At 36.1% G+C, this 21,163-nt stretch overlaps 3 protein-coding genes across 3 annotated transcripts; 2 read left to right on the top strand and 1 right to left on the bottom strand.

The window, feature by feature from the left end:
• The first annotated feature begins 5,366 nt into the window (after positions 1-5,366).
• LOC111600488 (larval cuticle protein 65Ag1-like) lies at positions 5,367-5,778 on the top strand. The gene is made up of 2 exons (XM_023316615.1): positions 5,367-5,513; positions 5,580-5,778. Exons 1-2 carry the CDS (start codon positions 5,389-5,391, stop codon positions 5,776-5,778), a joined length of 324 nt encoding a protein of 107 aa, XP_023172383.1. The 5' UTR covers positions 5,367-5,388.
• A 1,365-nt stretch (positions 5,779-7,143) lies between these two features.
• On the top strand, positions 7,144-7,565 carry LOC111600493 (larval cuticle protein 65Ag1-like). The gene is made up of 2 exons (XM_023316621.2): positions 7,144-7,290; positions 7,357-7,565. Exons 1-2 carry the CDS (start codon positions 7,166-7,168, stop codon positions 7,553-7,555), a joined length of 324 nt encoding a protein of 107 aa, XP_023172389.2. The 5' UTR covers positions 7,144-7,165; the 3' UTR covers positions 7,556-7,565.
• A 5,438-nt stretch (positions 7,566-13,003) lies between these two features.
• LOC111600463 (proton-associated sugar transporter A) lies at positions 13,004-17,996 on the bottom strand. Its single transcript, XM_023316568.2, has 4 exons — positions 17,401-17,996; positions 13,905-15,330; positions 13,609-13,783; positions 13,004-13,549 (listed from the first exon to the last, which is right to left on the bottom strand). The coding sequence occupies exons 2-4, from the start codon at positions 15,290-15,292 to the stop codon at positions 13,328-13,330; spliced, it is 1,785 nt and encodes a 594-aa protein (XP_023172336.1). The 5' UTR covers positions 15,293-15,330; positions 17,401-17,996; the 3' UTR covers positions 13,004-13,327.
• Positions 17,997-21,163: the final 3,167 nt, after the last annotated feature.

Genomic DNA, 21,163 nt, shown 5'->3' on the forward strand with positions numbered 1-21,163 from the left:
CTTCCACTTTACTATTCCGCGTTATTTTAATTCCTTTGGACTTTGTCATTGATTAGACTAGACAGTTGCTATATATATATATATAGCATATATATATATATATATATATATATATATATATATATATATATATATATATATATATATATATATATAGCATATATATATATATAGCATATATATATATATATATATATATATATATATATATATATATATATATATATATATATATATGTGTATATTCGCAAATGAAGTGAGCATATTTCTGTTCATGGCTTTCGCTTGTTTTCGGCTTGCCAATGCCAGCTTGAAGGGGACCATTTCTGCTTCTTCTTGAATTTGAGGGCGTCTGCAGCCTGCCCGGAAGTACTTAGATTGACGACAGTGATACGGACGCTAATGGTTTCCTGCAGTAATTGGCTATTTCAACCGCGAACACGGCTCTAACGGCCAATGATAATGATGCGGTGCGATGTCGTCGTCGTCGTCGGCATACGCCCAAACAAATGGCACTTGTTGTTATTGTCATTGCCAAGATGTTGAAGTAACTGAATGCAGATACAGCTGAAATGTAGATCTTTTCGAGTAAGACTATTAATGACAAATGAAAAGTCTTCGACTGAAATCCGCTTCTAATGCTTTTGGTTGTGTAAGAAAACTAAACAAATCTATTTGCAATGCGTTGATAAGATTAATTTTATATTCAATAAATTATTATATATTTAGCCTGCATCACCTATTGTGTTGTTATAGCCATGTTTCACTGTTTGCTTGTGTCTCTTTTCTCTGTCTTCTTAAGCGTTTAAATCTCAGTTTAAGCTAGCAGCTTATTGACACTCAAGTTAAGTGTCTAAGCCTCAGAGCTATAGATTTATGGAAAAATACTTTTTAAGTATTTTCTTGCACAGTACAGAATCATCATTTGGCCTTGCTCAAGATTTTCTTTAACTAAATTTATCAACGAAAATTTCTCTAGTTCTCTGGGAAACTAAAAAATATAGAGTTATTATTTTTGATTAATGTCTAAAGGCAAATCTATATTAAATGATAACATCAATTCATATCAGCTAGCTATCATATCATATATAAAAAATATTATTTGAAGCACACTCGGCCTAAACTTATTTGCTGCTTATCATGTAGAGACTGACACTTCAATTTGTTGACTAGGCCACAGACTTAAAACCGCATTCGGATTGTAAAGAAACCGGATTCTTGTTGTTGAGATTATTATTATAATAATCATGTTGTATTATGTGTGCTGAATTGTTCTTGCGTGTATGAGTGTGTGTATGTAACGGAAATGGAATTTTGCAGTCCTAACACACACACACACACACACACACAGAGCAATAGAAGTTTCCGGTGTAGTCTCGCATTTTGTGATTTTCACTGATTAAACGACGCGTACGAGACAGACGCTCTTATAGGATTAGCATTTCACAAGCAAATGGACTGACAAAGGTTGACAGTTGACACACACACATACACACACGCACCCACACACGCTGCATACATCTGGCAATAATAATTGAAGCGTTCAGCATTTTTGTTGCTGTATTTTTTGAAGCAAAATCTAAAAATTCATTCTTTTGACATTTACATCGAAATATTTGATGTCTATAATGAGGGAACACACACGCGCACATGTGCAATACTCTCGTCATATTTATAGCGGAAAATACTAGATAGGAGAACATCTCGATTATGCCACATTTGCATATCAAAAATAAAGAAAAAAAGACTTTACATTTGGCTAAAATCAAGGTTAAATTTGAAGTTGTTTTGCCTTTTAGATGATATTTTGCCCATGTCAACCCCTTACACAGCTATCTCTGCGCTGTTGCTGCTGTTGCAGTTTGCAAATTTCATTACGATTTTTCTTTTGTTTTGCATGCGCGTCATGTGGCGAGAGGAAATGGATGGAAGCCAACCCGCACCGCCCGCTACGCCCCTCAAAAGGCAAAACAAATAAATGGAAAACGTTGTGGCATGACAGTGGGAGTTGTGCGCCATAAAGCGACAATCGGACAGACAGACAGGCAGACACACAGTGAATGCAGCCTCAACAACTGGCATTGACGGCAACCTGATAAATAAAGAATTTCAATTAGTGGCCAAAATTCGACTCGGCCTCAAATGCATTTTAGCCCAGCAACAATTTTTTTCTCCCACAATTGCAGCGTTTTCTTTTCCATGCCTAAAAGCTTTTGGTGTGTGCGTCCAATAAAATATTTCCCGAAAAGGTCCCGAGAAAAGCTACAAGAAAGTTTTTTAAGATAAAAGCGTAAATATAAAGCTTTTAAAGCTCAAACAATTTTTTTGCTCGGGATTTTAAAAATTTTGGAGGTATTTGATTGGATTTCTATGGCATACACCAGCAATAGCTAAATAAAGTTATGTCCATTATTGATAACAAATTACAAAAAAAGAAAAACAACAACAATTCAACAATTTTAGCTTGAATATTAAGACTGTTCTGCTAGAAATAACGTTTGATTAGTGTATTACAGTATTACAAACGCTTTTCTGAGCACATTTAAAAGCTGCCGTGGGAAAGCTATGAAATAGGAGGCAAAGCTCTGACGTCAGTTATATGGCGAAACTCTTATATTCCGGGCTTTCAGAGCTTATACGAACTATATAACAGTTGTATATCAAATAAAGTTTATTTTCAAAAAATCGTACAAAGCTTTCGTCAAGGCTTAGTAGAGTTAACTTTGACTTTTTCGTAGTGTTTCGTAGTTGCTTTAACCATATATTTCATATAACAGAACGTATGCGAAACCAGTCTATCTATGCTGAGCATCCATGTTGTATAACAGCTTATCAGCAATTGTTATAATAGGTTTTTAATAGTGTCATATTTAATTCAAGCTTTCAACTCTTGGAATTGTATACCGTTATATAGGCTTAGGTTGTTGTAGAGAGCATGAAGTGGCAATAGCTGATTCTATGAAGTCAACAATTTAGAGGTATATTTCCATAAAAGGGCCTACATTTCTAAATCATCTCTGCAATATAATTTCATTGTGTCTAGAGCTGAAGGAAGCTTAAAGCTGCATAGATTTGTATGCAGGATCAGTTTATTCTTCAGTTTAAAGGTAGTCTTGATGCTGTATCTGTACAATAGCTGAATGCATTAATATGTCATATTGATTCTGTATATAAATATATAAATATATATAATTTACATAAATATATATATTTTTTTCTCTCAGCTTGGCATCTTCTTCTTGTCTTGCTGTGGTTTCCCTTGCAGCTCAAATGCTGCCCCTTTGTTTTTATAAAATTAAAAAGTTTTTCTCGTCCTGCTGCGCTGTAATCTTTGTCGACTCTAACTGAGGTTGGCGCAGCAAGCTGAATAGGGGCTGAAGGTTAAAGGGAATGGGGTTATTCAGCGGACATCGACGTGTTTTACCAGCAACAATTGCTTGTTGATTTGGCTGTCGCGCCCAGAGCGCGTCTTGGGCTAAAGTTTCTTCCTTTATTTCTGTTTTTTTTTTTTTGGCTCAGACTCGCCAACCGTCCAGACAGCCTGTTGGCCTGCCAAAGACAATTTACGACAGAACGAAGAACATCTACAAATTATCGAGTGACAAAAAAAAACCGAAAGAAACCAGCAAAAGTAGAAACGATTGAAATTGCAGATAGAAAACGCTGCAATTTTGGTCTAGAGCAGAATAAAAAAAGTTTTCTGTGGTCAGTTTGTTCGCTTTGATAAGAAATAATTTATGTGCGAACAGGTGAGCTCCGACGACAAATTGAATGAGGTTCAGTAGCTTAAAGCTGAGTTAGTTATTCAAAACCTGATTGAAACAATCAATATTAATGTTAGAGAACCAAAAGGAGGAAAATCTTTAGCTAAATATATGAAAAAGATAAACTGAAGCAGCTATAGCAATACGTATATATATCATGTTCAATTCAAATCAACCTTTAATCTCTATATATGATTTCAGATTTGTTCTTATACTACTTGACATTTTCTATCGCTCTACAAAAAAAAAAAAAACATATCTATCCAAGTTCTATGCATGATATATGACTTAAGGGCAGTTGCAGCACAAAGTTGACTGTGACTGACAGCTCTCTCACTCGCACTCACAGCCAGTGTAGCCATCTAGCTTTGTATGATATGTGAGCGTGTTTACGTGTCTGTGTGCTGCACATGAAAGCCACAAGGTTGTGCCTCAGTCGACAGTTGAAAGTCGCAATGACATTTCAAATTTACTGACTATGACAAAGTGAGTTAAATGCATTTTGAAAAATGTACAAAGAAGTGAAAAGAAAATCTACGAAAAATCTTCAATCAAGAGAGTCAGCCGAAACCGAAGTGTGTCAAAAGTGTTGGCTACTTTAAAAGCTGGACAATAATCAATAATAATTTTATTTAAGTTACTTTTTACTTTTAGAGAGTAGTCCAATATGTATAATAAAAAATAAACGAATATCAAGCAAAACCTTGAACCACTTGAACCACATAGCTAAGTACATTTGTCATAGCAAAAGTTAATTAATATAAAAATATATATCAATTGTATATCAATAGACTTTATTGAATAGAAGACTTTATGACATTGATGTTTAAATATATAGCCATATAGCTATCATGCACAAGAAGCTATCTGGAAATTAATTTTTATTATCATTATTTCGATCAAGAATTTCAACAACTTGCACATATTCTATTCACAAGGAAATGTCAAGTCGAACTTAACAAAAAACTTTTATTGGCTGTTAACTGGATTGTTCTGGTTTACTGGTGTTGTGTTGTGAGCACTATAAAGAACAACTACTATTACTCTCCACTGGGTGCACTCGCCAGTCTTACACACATCCTAAATACCTCTGTTCTGTAAGAACTTGGCATGCAACATTAATTGGTTACACCGGAACACACTTTGAAATTATTATTGCCATTGACGATAACATTGACTACAACAAAAGCTCATATATACGAGTTTGTATCGTCTGCCTAAATATATACAAACGTGAATTAAATTAAAGTGCTAACCATATTTGCATTCGAGCTCGTAGACTAATTTTAATACTAGTTTTTTTTATTAAATATGCATGATTCGAATTCGTTTCGGCGATTTTATATTATCGTCTCATCTTTTGTCATCTCGCTCAGTAAACTAGTTTTATTTCTCTTTGTCATTTCTTCGTCTTTACCAAACTAAACGTTCAAAGTTTAAGCTAAACAAAAAAAATCAAACTCGTTATTTCTCCGAGCTGTTCTTCATCAATAATGGTTGACCTTGAAGTTGCCTCTGCCAAATGAAAATATATTTGCAAATTTATATATAAATACAGCTGCGATTAGCTGATTTTAGTATAGTTACCTTTGATATCTCAAACGCGCAACAACCTCAACTAAAAATGAAATTCCTGATCGTCTTCGTCGCTCTCTTCGCCGTCGCCTTGGCTGCACCTGTCGATGACTCTGCATCTGCCCAGACTTTGAGACAGGATTCCGATGTTGGACCTGAATCCTTTCAATTTGCGTAAGTGTATATATCTCCATAATAATGCCAACTATTTGCTAATCAATTCTTCTTTGCATTCTTCAGTTATGAGACATCCAATGGCATAGCAGCTGAAGAGCAAGGTAAACTTAAGAACGCTGGCTCAGAAAATGAGGCTATTTCCGTTCAAGGTTCATTCAGATATGTTGCCGATGATGGTCAGACGTACGAAGTTAAATACGTTGCCGATGAGAACGGTTTCCAGCCACAGGGCGCTCATTTGCCCGTCGCACCTGTAGCTTAAGATTTGTTTTTAAAAAGCGAAATATATTAAATGTTTTTCAAAAATTTCCTTTGTTTTATAATGTTGATTTAACTACAGATTGGTTGACATATACTTATCGAAGAGTTGGGTTGCAATTTGAGTTTGCTGACAGCACAGAAAAGCAACAAACCTCATTATAAATACATCTCTGAACACTTTCACATATGTAGCGCATCCTTTAGCTGTTATTTTTATAAATATAGGTAGAAGTCAACTGATTGTCTTTATAACGTTGTTACTTTACCTTTGGCTGCGTGAAAATATGTGCTAATTCTACTTCTAATGTCAGCTTTGAGACGTCAAATGGCATCCGAGCTGATGAACATAGTCAGCGTCAGGGTCCTGAGCCATCAATGATGATGCGGTCTACAGTGTAAACAACGTTGCCGACGAGGCAACAGATAGATAATCAAAACTAATATTCAAATGAAAAAATTAAATTTAAAATATTCGTAATATCAATAAAAAATAGAAATCTATAAAAAAAAATTCAATAGAAACGCTAAAAAAAATTGTAAAAATGATACATCATCAAAATAAAACAGAAAACAATATTAAAAAACTTAAAATAATATAATAATTATTTTATATATTTATAATGTTTAATAATGTTTTAAAAAAATAAAACTTTTATAGTAAGCAAAATATTTGTATTAAATTTAAAATAATCTTCGCTTGATTTCGTTTCGAAGATAACGAAATTTAAAACACTAATTAAAATAAAAAAAATTTGAAGTCGAAAAGTATAGACGATGAAGATGACAGAGTAGTCAAACCGCTATTGGCAAAGCCGTAACCTTGGCCAATCTAGATTTGGGCCCGGGCTTGAGTCTGGTCAAGATCACGCAGCGTGAGCCGGTTGTCACCCGGCAGCAGCCAAACGCAACTGCTTATCTCTAAGCTGAAAGTGATAGTGGATACAAACACACACACACATACATACACAGATATACGTATGTATGATAAGCATGAGTCTCGGTTATTGCGAATAATAATAGGTTCCCGTGCGAGCAAGAGGGATAGGAGCCGATGAGAAAATGCAAAATAAATAAATTTAGAGTAATCAAAACTCGCCTCAAATAATTCACATAATTTATAAAGTTATATGTAATACATGCACACATTATGGAAATATGTATTTCAGTTTATTTGTCTGCGCGTCTTCGCCTTGTGACGTCTATAAGCTCTTATAACGAGTTTTGAACACTTCATTAATATTAAAACATTTTTGCTGTCAATATTAAACTATAAACTAGTTTGATACAGGGCAAAAATATTGAGCTCTTTGATATAAATACAGCTGCGATTAGCTGATTTTAGTATAGTTACCTTTGATATCTCAAACGCGCAACAACCTCAACTAAAAATGAAATTCCTGATCGTCTTCGTCGCTCTCTTCGCCGTCGCCTTGGCTGCACCTGTCGATGACTCTGCATCTGCCCAGACTTTGAGACAGGATTCCGATGTTGGACCTGAATCCTTTCAATTTGCGTAAGTGTATATATCTCCATAATAATGCCAACTATTTGCTAATCAATTCTTCTTTGCATTCTTCAGTTATGAGACATCCAATGGCATAGCAGCTGAAGAGCAAGGTAAACTTAAGAACGCTGGCTCAGAAAATGAGGCTATTTCCGTTCAAGGTTCATTCAGATATGTTGCCGATGATGGTCAGACGTACGAAGTTAAATACGTTGCCGATGAGAACGGTTTCCAGCCACAGGGCGCTCATTTGCCCGTCGCACCTGAAGCTTAAGATGCGTTATTAAAGCTTAAATAAAATAAATGTTTTTTCAAGAATTCCATGTGCTTACACTGTGTTTTTGGTCACCTGTACTTGGTAAACGGGCAATGGGTTTTTCACAAATGGATATCTATCGGAAAGATTAGTTCTGCATACACTAACTGAGTCTGGTTATATTTAACCAATTTGTCTCATACTCGTGAGATAAGCCGCAAGTGCTCTCAATCCATTAGCTAAGTTCGTCTGGCTGCAAAACTTAGAGACTTTTCAATTTGAATTATTTATTTTTGCTGGCGATACCTCTCGCAGCAGTTGACTTTTTAATTTTGAGTGTCAAGAAGTTAAAGTTTCAAGCTTCAGCAAATTAATTAATATACGAATATGCGTAAAGGAAAACTGAATGCTTGACACAGCAGCTCAGCACAGTTGTTCGTTGAAATTTAAAATGGAAAAAGCGTGGGCACAGGTTGCGACAAATTCAGCAAACCTTCGCCTCAAAGAGCTGTACAAGCTATCGTTTAAATAGGATGTATAGTAAAGATATACTTATATTTATATATGTACATATATATGTATATGCTTATAGTACATGTATAATGCACACATCTGAAAAACGAAATGCTGTAAGTGTTATTTATGCGTCTTCACACAAACGCTCGCACACACACACACACACACACTATGTATGCTGTGTAAAAGTAACAGGAAAATTGGTGAAAATGTGTAATGTTGACCCGACGCCATTTTTGGTTGAGCGCTGAAGCTTAATGGAGGAGCAAGACATAGAGAGAGAGGGAGGCTGGTCGGCTGGCCGGCTGGCTGGTTTCTGTTTGGATGGCTGCCAGGCCGCTTGACGCTTTTCATTTTTCTGTTTTTGGGCTAAAATACCAAATTACGGCATAAATAATGCATAGATAACGAAATTTATTACATTTCATGCATCACCCAGACTACACACACACACAGAGCGAGAGAGAGGGAGTAAGAGAGAACTTTAGTCATGTCCAACTAGCCCAAGCTACACCCACCCAGCCACGAACGGACACACGGACTGCTGCATAGGCGGCAAAATGTTTAACGGATGTCGTTCTGTCGCCTTCTAATTTATGGCACATATAAGTTGCTCTGATTAGCCACTGCCGGCCAATTTTTATCTACGGCCAACAAGTATACGCCCTGTTGTACATCATAGGTGCGAGCATTTTATATAATCTTTTTAAATATTCCAAATATTGTTCTACCAGTTATTTTCCATACAATGTTACTAACAAGATGCCAATAGCTCGACGCGAGCCAGAAATAAAGTTGACTTAAACAGAAGAATTGACGATTCAATTAGTTAGTGTATCATTGAAAATTTAAAAACTTCTTTAAGATATTTTGAAAATATAATTTTGACTAGGCTTAAGTCAATTTAAAAGTAACCGACTTTCGCTGTCGTGCTATCTGCTACTGTACAAGGTGTATACACAGTTATTGATCAATTTTGACATTAGCTTTACAACTAGTTCAGCTGAGCTGATTATTTTATTCAAGAAATGTTACGAACATCTTAAAAAAGTGCATATACCCTCTCTAACTCTCCGATAGACAGCCAGAAGTGTTGTGGTCTGGGCTGTCGCTTCAGTTGTTGTCGATGCGATTCATAATTGCATTTGCATATTATTTTCCGTTATTGCAAATGTCGCCCTGTTTGACATGACTTCAGGCGAATCTGCAGAGGAAAGGGAAGTAAAAACTTGCTAACGCTATTTTGGTTACTTTCAGCATCCGCTGGCGTTGTCGCTGCCGCTGCTACTACTTCAGCTCCTGCTTCTTCTGCTGCTGCTGCTTCTGCTTTATGTGATGTTTATTAAATGTCGCATGCTTGCGGCAATAACCACAAAAAAAAAAGAATAATAAAAAATAAACAAAAAAAGCACAAGCTAAAGAGTTAAGCGTAGCTGGTAAAAAATTATACGAAACAATTTGCATATAAATTAGGATGAACCGAGGTGTCAAGTTATGTGCGAAACAGCACGTGGTAATGGGTATGGATCTGCCTCAACATATTTATATGTATTATATCAAGTTTTATATATATATATATATCTTTGTAGTATATAAATATAGTATATAAATATATCTGCTAGTCGTATCTATTTAATTTTGCTCTATTGATCATATTCATGGGACATTTCTTTAGATATTCTTCAACATTTGTTCATTTACAAGCAACAAATGGGTGATAAGCAATATCCTTTATAAACACGTTTCACATATTTCCTTTACACGTATTTCTGTATACACTCACGCACGTTCGACTCAAAATTGTCAAGGTTTAGAGTGCTAAAGTTCAACTATCAATTGCAAAGGGGGTTTCAGTGAAACGTAAATTCCAAGCTCAAAACAAATAGTATGTCAAGTATCCAAAATCATTTTGGCAAGCATTTTATGGGCTGGCTCGTATCGAATGGTTGACTGCAGTGCCAGGGCAGGGCTCGTAAAAAGTCAAATAGGGCTCGAAGGCGGAATCGGAAGGGCGGGCGATGGCAGCAACAGTTAAGCATAAAAGCCCGTCTCGTAATATCCTGGCACAATTGTCAGTTTCATTCACTACTTTATTGTTACAGCCATATCCTTCGAGCCAAGCCCAGGTAAACAATGCTAATGCATACTTTGACTTTGAATTTGACTCTGACAAGAAGCCAAGCAGCGAACAGAGCTACTGGAGTCAATGGAGCCAACGGAGCCAACATAGCTAAAGTTGCACTCAAATCTGGCTGAGTGTATTCGGCTTGGACTTATGGGGCTTTCGGTGTTGTCGATTGGGGCCGGGCTTGGATTATTTCTAGGATAAATGTTGCACATGTTCGCCATTTGGCTGAGAGTGTTCGCAGCAATCGAATCTAAAATGAATTTACCTTTTCTGTCGATGTTGTGTGGGAGTTTTGTTTATTGGCTTTTGGCTCTTACTACTTTCATCTCTCATACACGCTCGCATCTGTTTGCTGTCACGGATTTGCGAATGAGCTTAAGACAAATGCAAATACTTCCAGGGTGGGGCTTTGCTAAAGGATGCGACAGGATATGCCTGTCTCTTATGATGGATGAGTGTGTGTGTGTGTGTGTGCTTCCTCTTTCAGATTTGTTGCCGCTGATAAACTCAATTTGTAGCGGCGACGCAATAGTCGAGCACTCAAACCTCATAATACGCATACGCCTTTCATAGTCAAAGTTTCTTTTAGCGAGTGTTTGGCAGCCCAAGTTGTAACCGGATTTTATAGCACTTTACAACACTGCATTCGAAATGCACTTTTCAATTTATTGTCTTTGTGCAGACTTGATATTCGTCAGACCCGAGCCAAGACGTCATGTACTTTACTTAACACAAAGCTATAGTTGCTTGTGATAAGGCTTCACTGTATCACATGTTATATATATTTATATATATATGTGGACAGCTTCCACTTCAATTACTTCTTGCATTTTGCATGCTGCACAAAAATTATGAACTTCAATTTATCACTCAACTGTGTCGCTAGATCCTTAGAGCCAAGTGCTAGCGGAATTGGGCGTGGCATGTGCTGCTGCTTAGGAAATTGGCAACAGCCGGGCGGCCAGTGCGCATACTGTCAGCTATTGCTCGACTGAATATTGCGCTGTGGCCCAAAAGAACAAAATATGTTAACAATGGCAAGTATTTAATGATTATGCACAGACCCTCAAATCAGATTTTCCTAACTTCAATATATAGTCAAAATTTGTATTTATTTTGCAGCATGCCTGCTTGCTGCAGCATTTTTTAAAACAGGGTATATGCACTGCACTCGAGGAAATTAAAAATTGCATTCAAATGCCATGCACGAGCGTGAAAAATTAATATCCGCTCTTTTTCCATTGTCGGACAGCTTTACGGGTTAGCAGGAGAATCAAAGCTCTTAAGGTGACAAGCTAAGAAAATGTTTTTGCTGCTCCTAACTGGCAGTAGAAGTGTTGTTCGCCTTCATAAAGCATAAGCAGCGTTGATGGGACTCAACTAGCAAGTAGATTAAGGTACACGTCTCTCGTCTCTCTCTCTAGGTCTGAACTTTACCTATTCAAATTATAAATTATATTCAAATTACACAAAAATCGACCAAATTAAGAAGCGAAACTAATTCTAATTCAAATCGATCAGTAATCGCTGAAGAATGAACTTCTGCTCAAAACTTTCTTAAATCAATTTAGTAGATTTTAAGGATCTATACTCTATCACAAATCAACATTTAATTATTATTGAAATTGAAAATAAATAAAAAATTAATATCAATAATCATTGACTGACTATGAAGACCTAGGATAGAGAGAAAGACATTAAGTTAACTCATCGGAATATTTGATTTCGACATTAAAAATAAGCAATAGTTCAGCTAAATTGATAAGATCGGCTATCAAGTCAAAGCCAAAACAAGTCTACGAATCAATATACAGTAAAACAAATATAATTTGCCTTTGAAACTATTAATTGTTGGAAATGTGAAGCTTCTTGATTGAAATTTTATTTGGCTTTTAACAGATTTACGATCAGTGTTTCAATAATAAAATTGTTTCTGAATTAATTTCAATGCACTTAAAGTATTTCTCTAACATAACATATCTCACTCCCAAGTTGCAGAGGCTATAATAAGTTAGCACAAAACATGCAAAACATCAATTTATATATATATATTTATATATAATATATATATATATATAAATAAACTTTATAACAATCAATAGCAGATTCACTATGACCATGCTACGCAGAACTACAAAACAGAGGAAGCTAGTTTTTGAAAAACTTTATTTGTCTACTCTCATACGTTTGTATAAATTTAGCTCGGTTTGTATACATTATGTAAATGAAATTGAAATGCCTTTTGAGGTACGCAACTAAAAGGCTCAGCGAAACGAGTTCCATTAATTAATTCACTTTCAATTAATGTCAATTTTAGTTCACAAATTCGCTGGATGTTCTAAGAGGGCCTAAAGAAAGCGAGTGTTAAACTAATTTCATATTGGTTTTTTCCTCTATTAATTAATTCAATCAATTTGACTATGTTTTATATAATAAAACTAGTTTGGCCCACTACGAATTTGCTTATTAATTTGATAAAAAAAAATGCGGCTACGGTTGCTGCCATTGGCTTAGTTACCCTTGATAGCTCGAACGAGCGCCCACAAAGACTTAAAAGTTGAGCAGTTTGAACTAACTATTAACTGAAATATTGAATTTTTTGTTCTTTTTTTTTGACTGAGAAACGAGAAACAAATCTATATATATATATATGATATAGAGCCATGACTGATTAAATAGATGATAAATTGATTGAAGAGATAGAGAGCGAGGGATTAAATATTGCATAATATAATTTATATATAATTTATAATTGTAACTGAGTAAATTGGGTATATAAAATAGAAAGGTTTGTGTGTGATATAAATCGTTTTTTTTTTGGTGTTAAGAATACGTTTATTAACTTAAAACAAATGTAATAATATAATAATTCTGATAAAGTTATGGAACGAAACTGTTAAACAAATGTTAAAACAATGTTTGCCTTTAGGCAATCGCAGTTAAAAGTATGCTGTACGAATCTAAATAACTATATAAACAAATGCCTCAAAGTAGGCAACAGATTTGTTTGCATATCAAACAATATGTGCGCACGGCTCTATATGCATGCGTGATGTACATAAGTACATATTTCATCATTTCGACGATGCTGATAATCATAAATACTCAATTAATAGTAGGAGAATACTATACGATCGCTCCGAGCCTTAGACATATAGCACAAACATGGCCGCAATGGCCGCTGCAAAGGATAAAAATGTCGAGGCATACAAAATGGCACACGTCGTCTCCATCCAAGCGACGAGTGGGCCAACGCACAGCGAAACAATTAGCTGGGCAATGAACACCATGCTGCTAATGATGGCCACATCGGTGCCTAGGCCACGTGCCTGCTTCAGAGGCACCGTCTCGCCGTTGTGAACACGGAACTGAAAAGCAAAAATTGATAGAGGGTTAGAGAAACGTGGAGAGAGAGCCTGATACATACACAATTCTTGGCATGATAGTTGGCCACCAGTATGAAGGGCATTGTGAAGAGCGTGCCATAGAGTATGCCCGCAGAGGTGCTAAAGACCAGAACACCCCACTTAGTTGGCCACAAACCGAGGATCAGCATGCCAATGCCATAGTAAACCATGCCGCTGATGTAAACCGCCTTGGTGCTGCATGAATATAAAAATTATGTTAAGTAAACCTTGATTTTGCCGACAGCCAATTCTCCTCTTTAATTCGAGTGTATGGATTCTTTCAAGCGCACCCATTAACAGCTTTTTAAACACATACCCAAACCACTTCATCAACTTGGTCACAGACAGCGAGTAAATGGAACAGGAGAAGGCATAGATGGACATGCCCCAGCAGCCAAAGCGCACACCTTCCTCGTAAAGCAGCAGCGGCGCAGAATTAGGCGGCGCTGTGGGATCACCGTGGAAGACCGCCTCGCCCACAAAGTCTGTAAAGTACAGGCAGTAGGTGACATGACCCATCCAGCAGAACAGATTAGTGAGCGCCAGCATGCGCATCGAGTAGGGCATTATGAAGATGCTCTTCAGATAGCCACGCAATGAAATCGGTGCGGCATCGTCTGCTTGCAACTCCAAATCATGGGGCTTCTTCAGCTTATTGCCGAGCGCCGGTAAGTAACTATTCTGATAGCTAGCGATAGGCTCTTCGGTTGACTTCATTTGTTGGTCCAATGTGGAGTTCTCTTGTATGTAGTAAATGGCATTATTGTTCTTCTTGAGCTCCTTCTTGATGGCTGACTCGGAGAGCGGACGCAGCAGCTCGTCGCGCTCGATCAGCCCGAGTGGAATTTCACGAAAAGTTGTCACAGTTATCAGATAGCAAATCACAAAGATAATGGTTACCAGGGTAAACACTGTGGGTATATTTCCACCTAGTACGCTGCCAATGTGAGTTGTTTCCCAGTCGATGCCGCCAATGGCATAGCCAATGGTGCCGCCAAAGCCCGCGAAGAGTGTAAACGTAGTCAAGGCCTTCGGCTGCTCCTCGGGCACACACATGTCCAGCAAATAGGTACGCGCCGGCGTCTGGCAGGTATCCGCATCAAAGTCCAATAGAACCATGCCCAAAATGGTTAAAATGACAGCAAATTTGAAATTGGCAGGTGATGCGCCTGATTCCGGCACCGATTCCGCTGAAAGCAAAGCCGCCGCCACGGTGCTGTCGTTGGCATAGCTTGAGGTTGTGTAATTGTACCCCGCATCACCCAGCCAGACGCCCAGATTCTTGCCATACGGCACCAAAATCAATCCTAAGAATATGCCCAACGACAAAAGCGTGATGATGGGTCGACGTCGACCCCAACGCAGCTTACAGCGATCACTGACGCTGCCCAGCAGCGGCGAGACAAAGAAACCAATCAGCGGCGACAGGCCCCAGGCCATGGTCATGTGCTTGTGATCGATGCCAATTTGAAGAAGAATCGGCGATACGAAGCTCGTCTCGGCCGCATACGCGAATTCGATGGCCATCGCTATGGCGGACAGGCGAAAGAGCTCGAAGCGTGTCTTGCGGCGAAACACATGCGAATAGTCCGCATCTTGGACACGTGCATGATTCTCGCGTTGCTTCAGCAAATACTTAATCATTGGGTTCTTGGCCGACGATAATTCCGAGGCCTGCGAAGAGTCGGCGGCGACACCAACCATGTTGAACGCTTGGTACAAACTGCAGCTAAAAGTAAACTCTACATATGTGAAAGTATATAAATGATATGTTTGTATGTATGTATATGTATAATATGTATGTAAATTTAAAAGTGGTTATGTTCTAGACATTGAGACAAACGAAACGCTTGAGCGTAAGACATTGAATCCAATTGAACGGAATGTATGTCTCGGCACGTCTAAAGAAACAGCTAGCGAATATCTGTTATTAATTGAGTTGTGTGCGTATGCTGTAAATGCTTACACTGAGAGAAATGCTAGTGAGTGTTCGCAGAGCAGCGCTTAGCAGCTGTAACAGAAATTAGATCTTTCAGCTCTCGACTTTGCAGCCTCAGCATATTCTATAGATATTAAATAACTAAATGAAAATAACAAAATAATTTTTTTAATATTTTTACAATATTTTATTTTATATTTTAATTCATATCTCGCAATAATTTCTCTGAGTGTATTTTCATTTAATTCACGCAAGGCTAGACAAGCTTGCACTGCATTTGATCAAACGGTCACAAATCTGAGTGTCCACATTAAATTAAATACGTATCATATATTTCACAATGGCAATTGAAATATAACGCTTATCGCCTAAGTCTTTGTTATACAGATATCAGAGCTGAACTTCAATCCGAACTCAGAATCACGTAAACAAAAAACTAATACATCTTACTTGTGTGTAATACGAGCGCCAAACACTGCGAACACATACATATAAATATAACTATATTTATGTATATATATTAGGTTTTCTTTTGTTATATTTAATTTAAACATTCGTTTTGCACAAAAAGATATTCCAATGAAGTGCTTTATTGGCGGACAATATGTAGTTTAAACATATCTAAGCTGCCTTATAATGACAGCAACAACAGCAGCAGAAGCACCAGCTATAAAATTTTATTAATACACAATTAAATTATAACGATTATTAGAGTAAAGCGGCTGATAAGTCGCTAAAGAGATACCCTCTAAATGGACACTAAATGATAAACTCCAGTGGGCTATAAGAAGAAATATTAAAAGTATTTTTAGGGATATTCAACGAAAAAATATATAAAAAAGTAAATAAATTTTTTTAAGCCCTTGAAATAGAATTAAAAAATACTTTAATTATTTTTTTAGGATTTATGTCTGAAATTATTTGATGATGAGAAAGTGAAACTTGATATAGAAAATGAGCAAAAACTTATTTAAAATTAATTTTTTTAGAACTTTTCTCTCAATCACTCCGTGTCTAAGCTAGGCAATAAATATTATAGAAAATGTGCTAAAACTTATTTAAAATTTATTTTTTTATAACTTTTTTTTAATCACTCTGTGTCTAAGCTAGGCAATAAATATTATAGAAAATGAGCTAAAACTTATTTAAAATTAATTTTTTGTATAACTTTTCTTTCAATCACTCTGTGTGTAAGCTAGGCAATAAATATTTTTTTACAACTTTGTACAGGGTATCGCACTACAAAAAGCCAATTTATGAAGTGACGAATGTTGTGTTGAGCCGCCAGCTCACGACACTTAATATCAATTCAACTAAGCCGCAGGTCAGCAGCTGCCTCTTATCACGCAGATCTGCAACTATATTATATATAAATATATGTATATATATATATATACATTTGCGATACGTCAAAGAAATGAGAGGTCTGTCTAGGTCAGAGTTATGTGCTTAATATATGCAGACACCACATTGGTGGACACTATGCTAATCGTTAGATATTAATTAACGTCTGGTTAGAGGAAGTACGTTTTTTCCAGTTCAGTTGTAAAAAACTTGTTGGGTTAAGGTTTCCATCTTAAGCTGATTTACATATTGGCACAATGTTCACACGTATTTCATTTAATGATGCGTTTCAATTTGCTGCCGCTGTTGTTGTCTTCGGTAATTAAGATGATCACTTAAGAGCTGCGCATTGTTATAATTAGTTTCCCGCTGAGAATTCGATTGTCAGCGCGACAGGATGTTATAAACACATACGAATATAGATATATATATACATATATATGCATATGAAGTATAGGGAAAAATACCCATTTCTTTTGTAATCTAATAGTGGCTAGGCACGAATTGTGTTTAACATGCATTCACTTACCTTTAATTAGTTACCTTAATTAGGTTCTGTTTGCGTTTTATTTTCTGATATTTCGTCTTAATTAGCTTCTCCGATTTGTTCTCCGAACTTTATTCACTTTGAGTGTTGATTAGTGTCAATAAATTTGTTGGCGATAAAGTTTTTCTTTTGCACAGATTGTTGAACATAAAATAGATTTCGATTTTCTTCAGTTTCAATTGCTGTTGCTTTTGGGCTTGCTTGTGGGCGTGGCACTTTAGTAAATTTGTTATCATAACGTTACCCATGCAATCCGATGCTAAACAAATTCGATATAGCACTTGTTCACAATTATATGACGAATAATTTTTCTTATTTATGTTCTTAAATTTAACTCTCGAGGTCTTTCGTTTGTTTCTTTCCCTGTTCTTAACTTGAAATTTGTTTAAATATATATTTGGTTTTATTATTATTTTTGTTGGTTGTTGTTAAAGTGCTGACATTGCGGCAAGTCGATCGATGCGACAAGAACGATTTACTCCATTGGCCCGAACGCTGGGAAATTTTTGGCAAGACATGAAAATTGCTTTCGTGTTGAAAATTTGCGTAAATCGAAATTAAAAATATATATAAATATATATATTTAATATACGCAGTCAAACAATAACAAAACACACACAATTATAAACACATGTATATATATATATATATATATATATATATATAGTTCGATGTCTAAATGTATCTAGAGGGACGCTATTTTCGGCCTTCGTTTTGCTTTTTGCTTTGTATTTGCGATCGATGCGAATCTCTAGCTGATCTCCTGTGCCCTGCGACTGCTTGACTGACGCTTCAGCTGCCTAGACGCACGTATTTATACACAGCATTCAACATACGCACTCTCTCGCATATTCGGAGTCTACACTGAGCTATTTTTCCAGATATTTCACGCTCCGGCTCTCTCTCTCTCTCTTTCTCTCTCGTTGTCCCTCTCTCTCTCTCGTTGTCCCTCTCTCTCTCTCTCTCTCTCTCTCTTTATGAACATCGCTTGGCCTATCGACAGGGTGGCTTTCCTTTCTCTGCTTCATACTTTTGTCGCTCATTGGGTTTCTTTAACTAAATATCTTACTAATAATGGTTACATTAACTATTTCATTTATTTTGTAACATATTTTGAAATGAAAGAGTTTATCTAATATAATATTTTTACATTAAACTTATTTTTGTTTTTATTGTTTATTTATAGATTAATTGATGCTTATACATTGAGGCCAGCTGCAATTGAGCTATCATTTTATATGTTCTATATCGCACGAATAATATCATATATTATATATAAGTGATATTGCAGCAATTAGATTAATTAATGTCTGCAAGGGCATTTCGACATCGGCTTGCCGTAATAAGCTGTTCTTAGTTGAGTGAGTTTTTTGTTTCCTGTTTGGTATGCATTTTAGTTTAATTGCTTGTCCGTTTGCCAATCACAGTGGTCACCCGTCCAGTGCCACCTCTTGCATACACCATTTTTTAGTCGAACGAAGAAACAGTGCAGATAAGTTAGCGAGTGAGCACTGCAGCAGGTAACGCTTTTGCAATATAGTTCAGACTCTTCGATCAGCTCTTCGGCTCCCATTTTATATACACATACATGATTATGTATATGTATATGTATATTTATATATATATATTTTTTATGAATGTATCCATGCTCCATTATTCTAGGAACATAAACTCAAACAAGTTTGCGCGCTGGACCAGGCTGAAGACTAGTGGAAATATACAAAGAACATGATTTTTCTGTACCGACCATGCCAGCACTTTATCACAGTTACACTGCTCTACAGGGCTTGGGAATGGAAAATTATGCTGTGCCATATTACCTAGATTTGAAGGAAATTTCCACTCAAATCTCATTTCTCACTTTTGTTTCACGTTTTGTTTACCTACAAATATTTTTGCGCTCTTATCTCTTGCACACGAAAGACAAGGCTGCTTAGAAGAGTTTATAAATTCCGAATGTTCCTCGCATTAAATTAACTTTCATTGTGTTGTCTAGTGATGAAGTGTTCAATATATACTAAGTATTTGATTGGAATTTTCTTGATTTTTATATAGAGAATTGAACGATGCGCTTAATGTTGAATTAGTTTTAAGTAGAGCAGAATAATATTGGAATGAGCACAAAATGTATATATATTATTAACTTTATAAATTGGTATATATATTTAAACATATGTTCGTAAGAAAAACAGAATCTTATCATTGTTTAACAAAAGTCAAGCTATTAGACTCTATATACAAATTTGTTTACAAAATGTATCAAATTTATAAATATTTAATATTTTTGTACGATATTTATTACAGGCTTAGTTTTAATTGTATTGTCTTAAAAATTAATTATAGATTTGCAGTGAAATACAAATTATTAATAAATAATTTCATTTTCTCAGCTCTTATCACAATTGATAACAAAGCATTTCATTTAGAGGGAGAAAAACCTCCCACAAGCAAAATCTCAGACGGAAACAAACAGCTAAACAGCTGATCAAATAAGTTTCTATATTATCTTCTGTGGCTGTTCGATGATTCTCATAGATGTATATATGTATATATTCCGAATCAATAAGAATCAACATTCACGTACGGGGCACCTGTTATCACAATCAATTAGCACAATTTTGCGACTTTTGGCATAAAATGTGAGCTTGTGAGGAAATCAAAGAAACATAATTATATATGAATAAATATATATATATATACATATATGTGTGTGGGTAGCAAAATTATGTAAAAAATTGCGGTTGGAAGAGCAGTGCCAATAACTGCCAAGTCATTGACTTGCTTAGGCACTCTCGCTATCGTTGGGCTCACAGAGGTTAGCTATACCGACATATCTAGATATATATATATATATATATATATATATATATATACATATTTGTTTGTTCATGGGACCTCCGAACGAGACTCAAATAAACCGGTAAGCGAGCCAAACAAAATGTCACTTTCAACATATAATATTTGGCGACAAGATTGCAAAAAAATCAAAACTCTGACATCCTTATCGCACAGTGCATACATATTGTTATATTACATATATATAAATGTATATATAGTCTATATATCATCTATGATATGGCCGAGACAATGTGTGCAGCTTATCTGTGAACGTCAGCGCCTCTAAGCTGGCATCTTATCTCCATAAAGATCTCCGCGATTTGTTGTGCTTGCACTGGTTTCTTTCTAATTAGCAACAGTTCACAGTCTCTAAATTTAACGAACTTGTAACAATTTAAATATATATTTAAAATTATTTTTAGCTGCTTAATGTTTTAAGCTAGCTGCTATGAAACTCGTGGTAAGAGTTTAAGTTTCTGCGGCTTTTTTATTGAGCCCAAGAATATGCAGCAGAATTTTACCAGTTGAGAGTAGAATAAGGCGCTTGAAGCTAGTTCAAATTTATGAACAAGCTCAATGAACCAAAAACAGTGCATACTTTTTCAAATCGTTCGACTGATTTCGATCATTGAAATTGAACGACACAATTATGGATTTTCCACTTAATTCTCTTATGCCAAGACTTTACTGTTCGTCAATGTCTGCACGGCTTGGCGACGACATTTATTTGTGCTTTCATTGCAAACACATACTTTGCACATTGTTGTGTTTGTTGTTATTGTCCGTTGCTGTGCTGTTTGCCGTCCATCCAGCTAGCTTCATTTGCCCAGACTTTTGTTTGCGGCAGTTGAAAATTAATATGTCGGAACGCTCTGGCCCAGCAAATGTCTTAATTAAAACTTGTTTT

Source organism: Drosophila hydei, unplaced genomic scaffold (assembly GCF_003285905.1).
Source record: "Drosophila hydei strain 15085-1641.00,03,60 unplaced genomic scaffold, DhydRS2 tig00000283-arrow-arrow-pilon, whole genome shotgun sequence".
NCBI lineage: Eukaryota > Metazoa > Arthropoda > Insecta > Diptera > Drosophilidae > Drosophila > Drosophila hydei.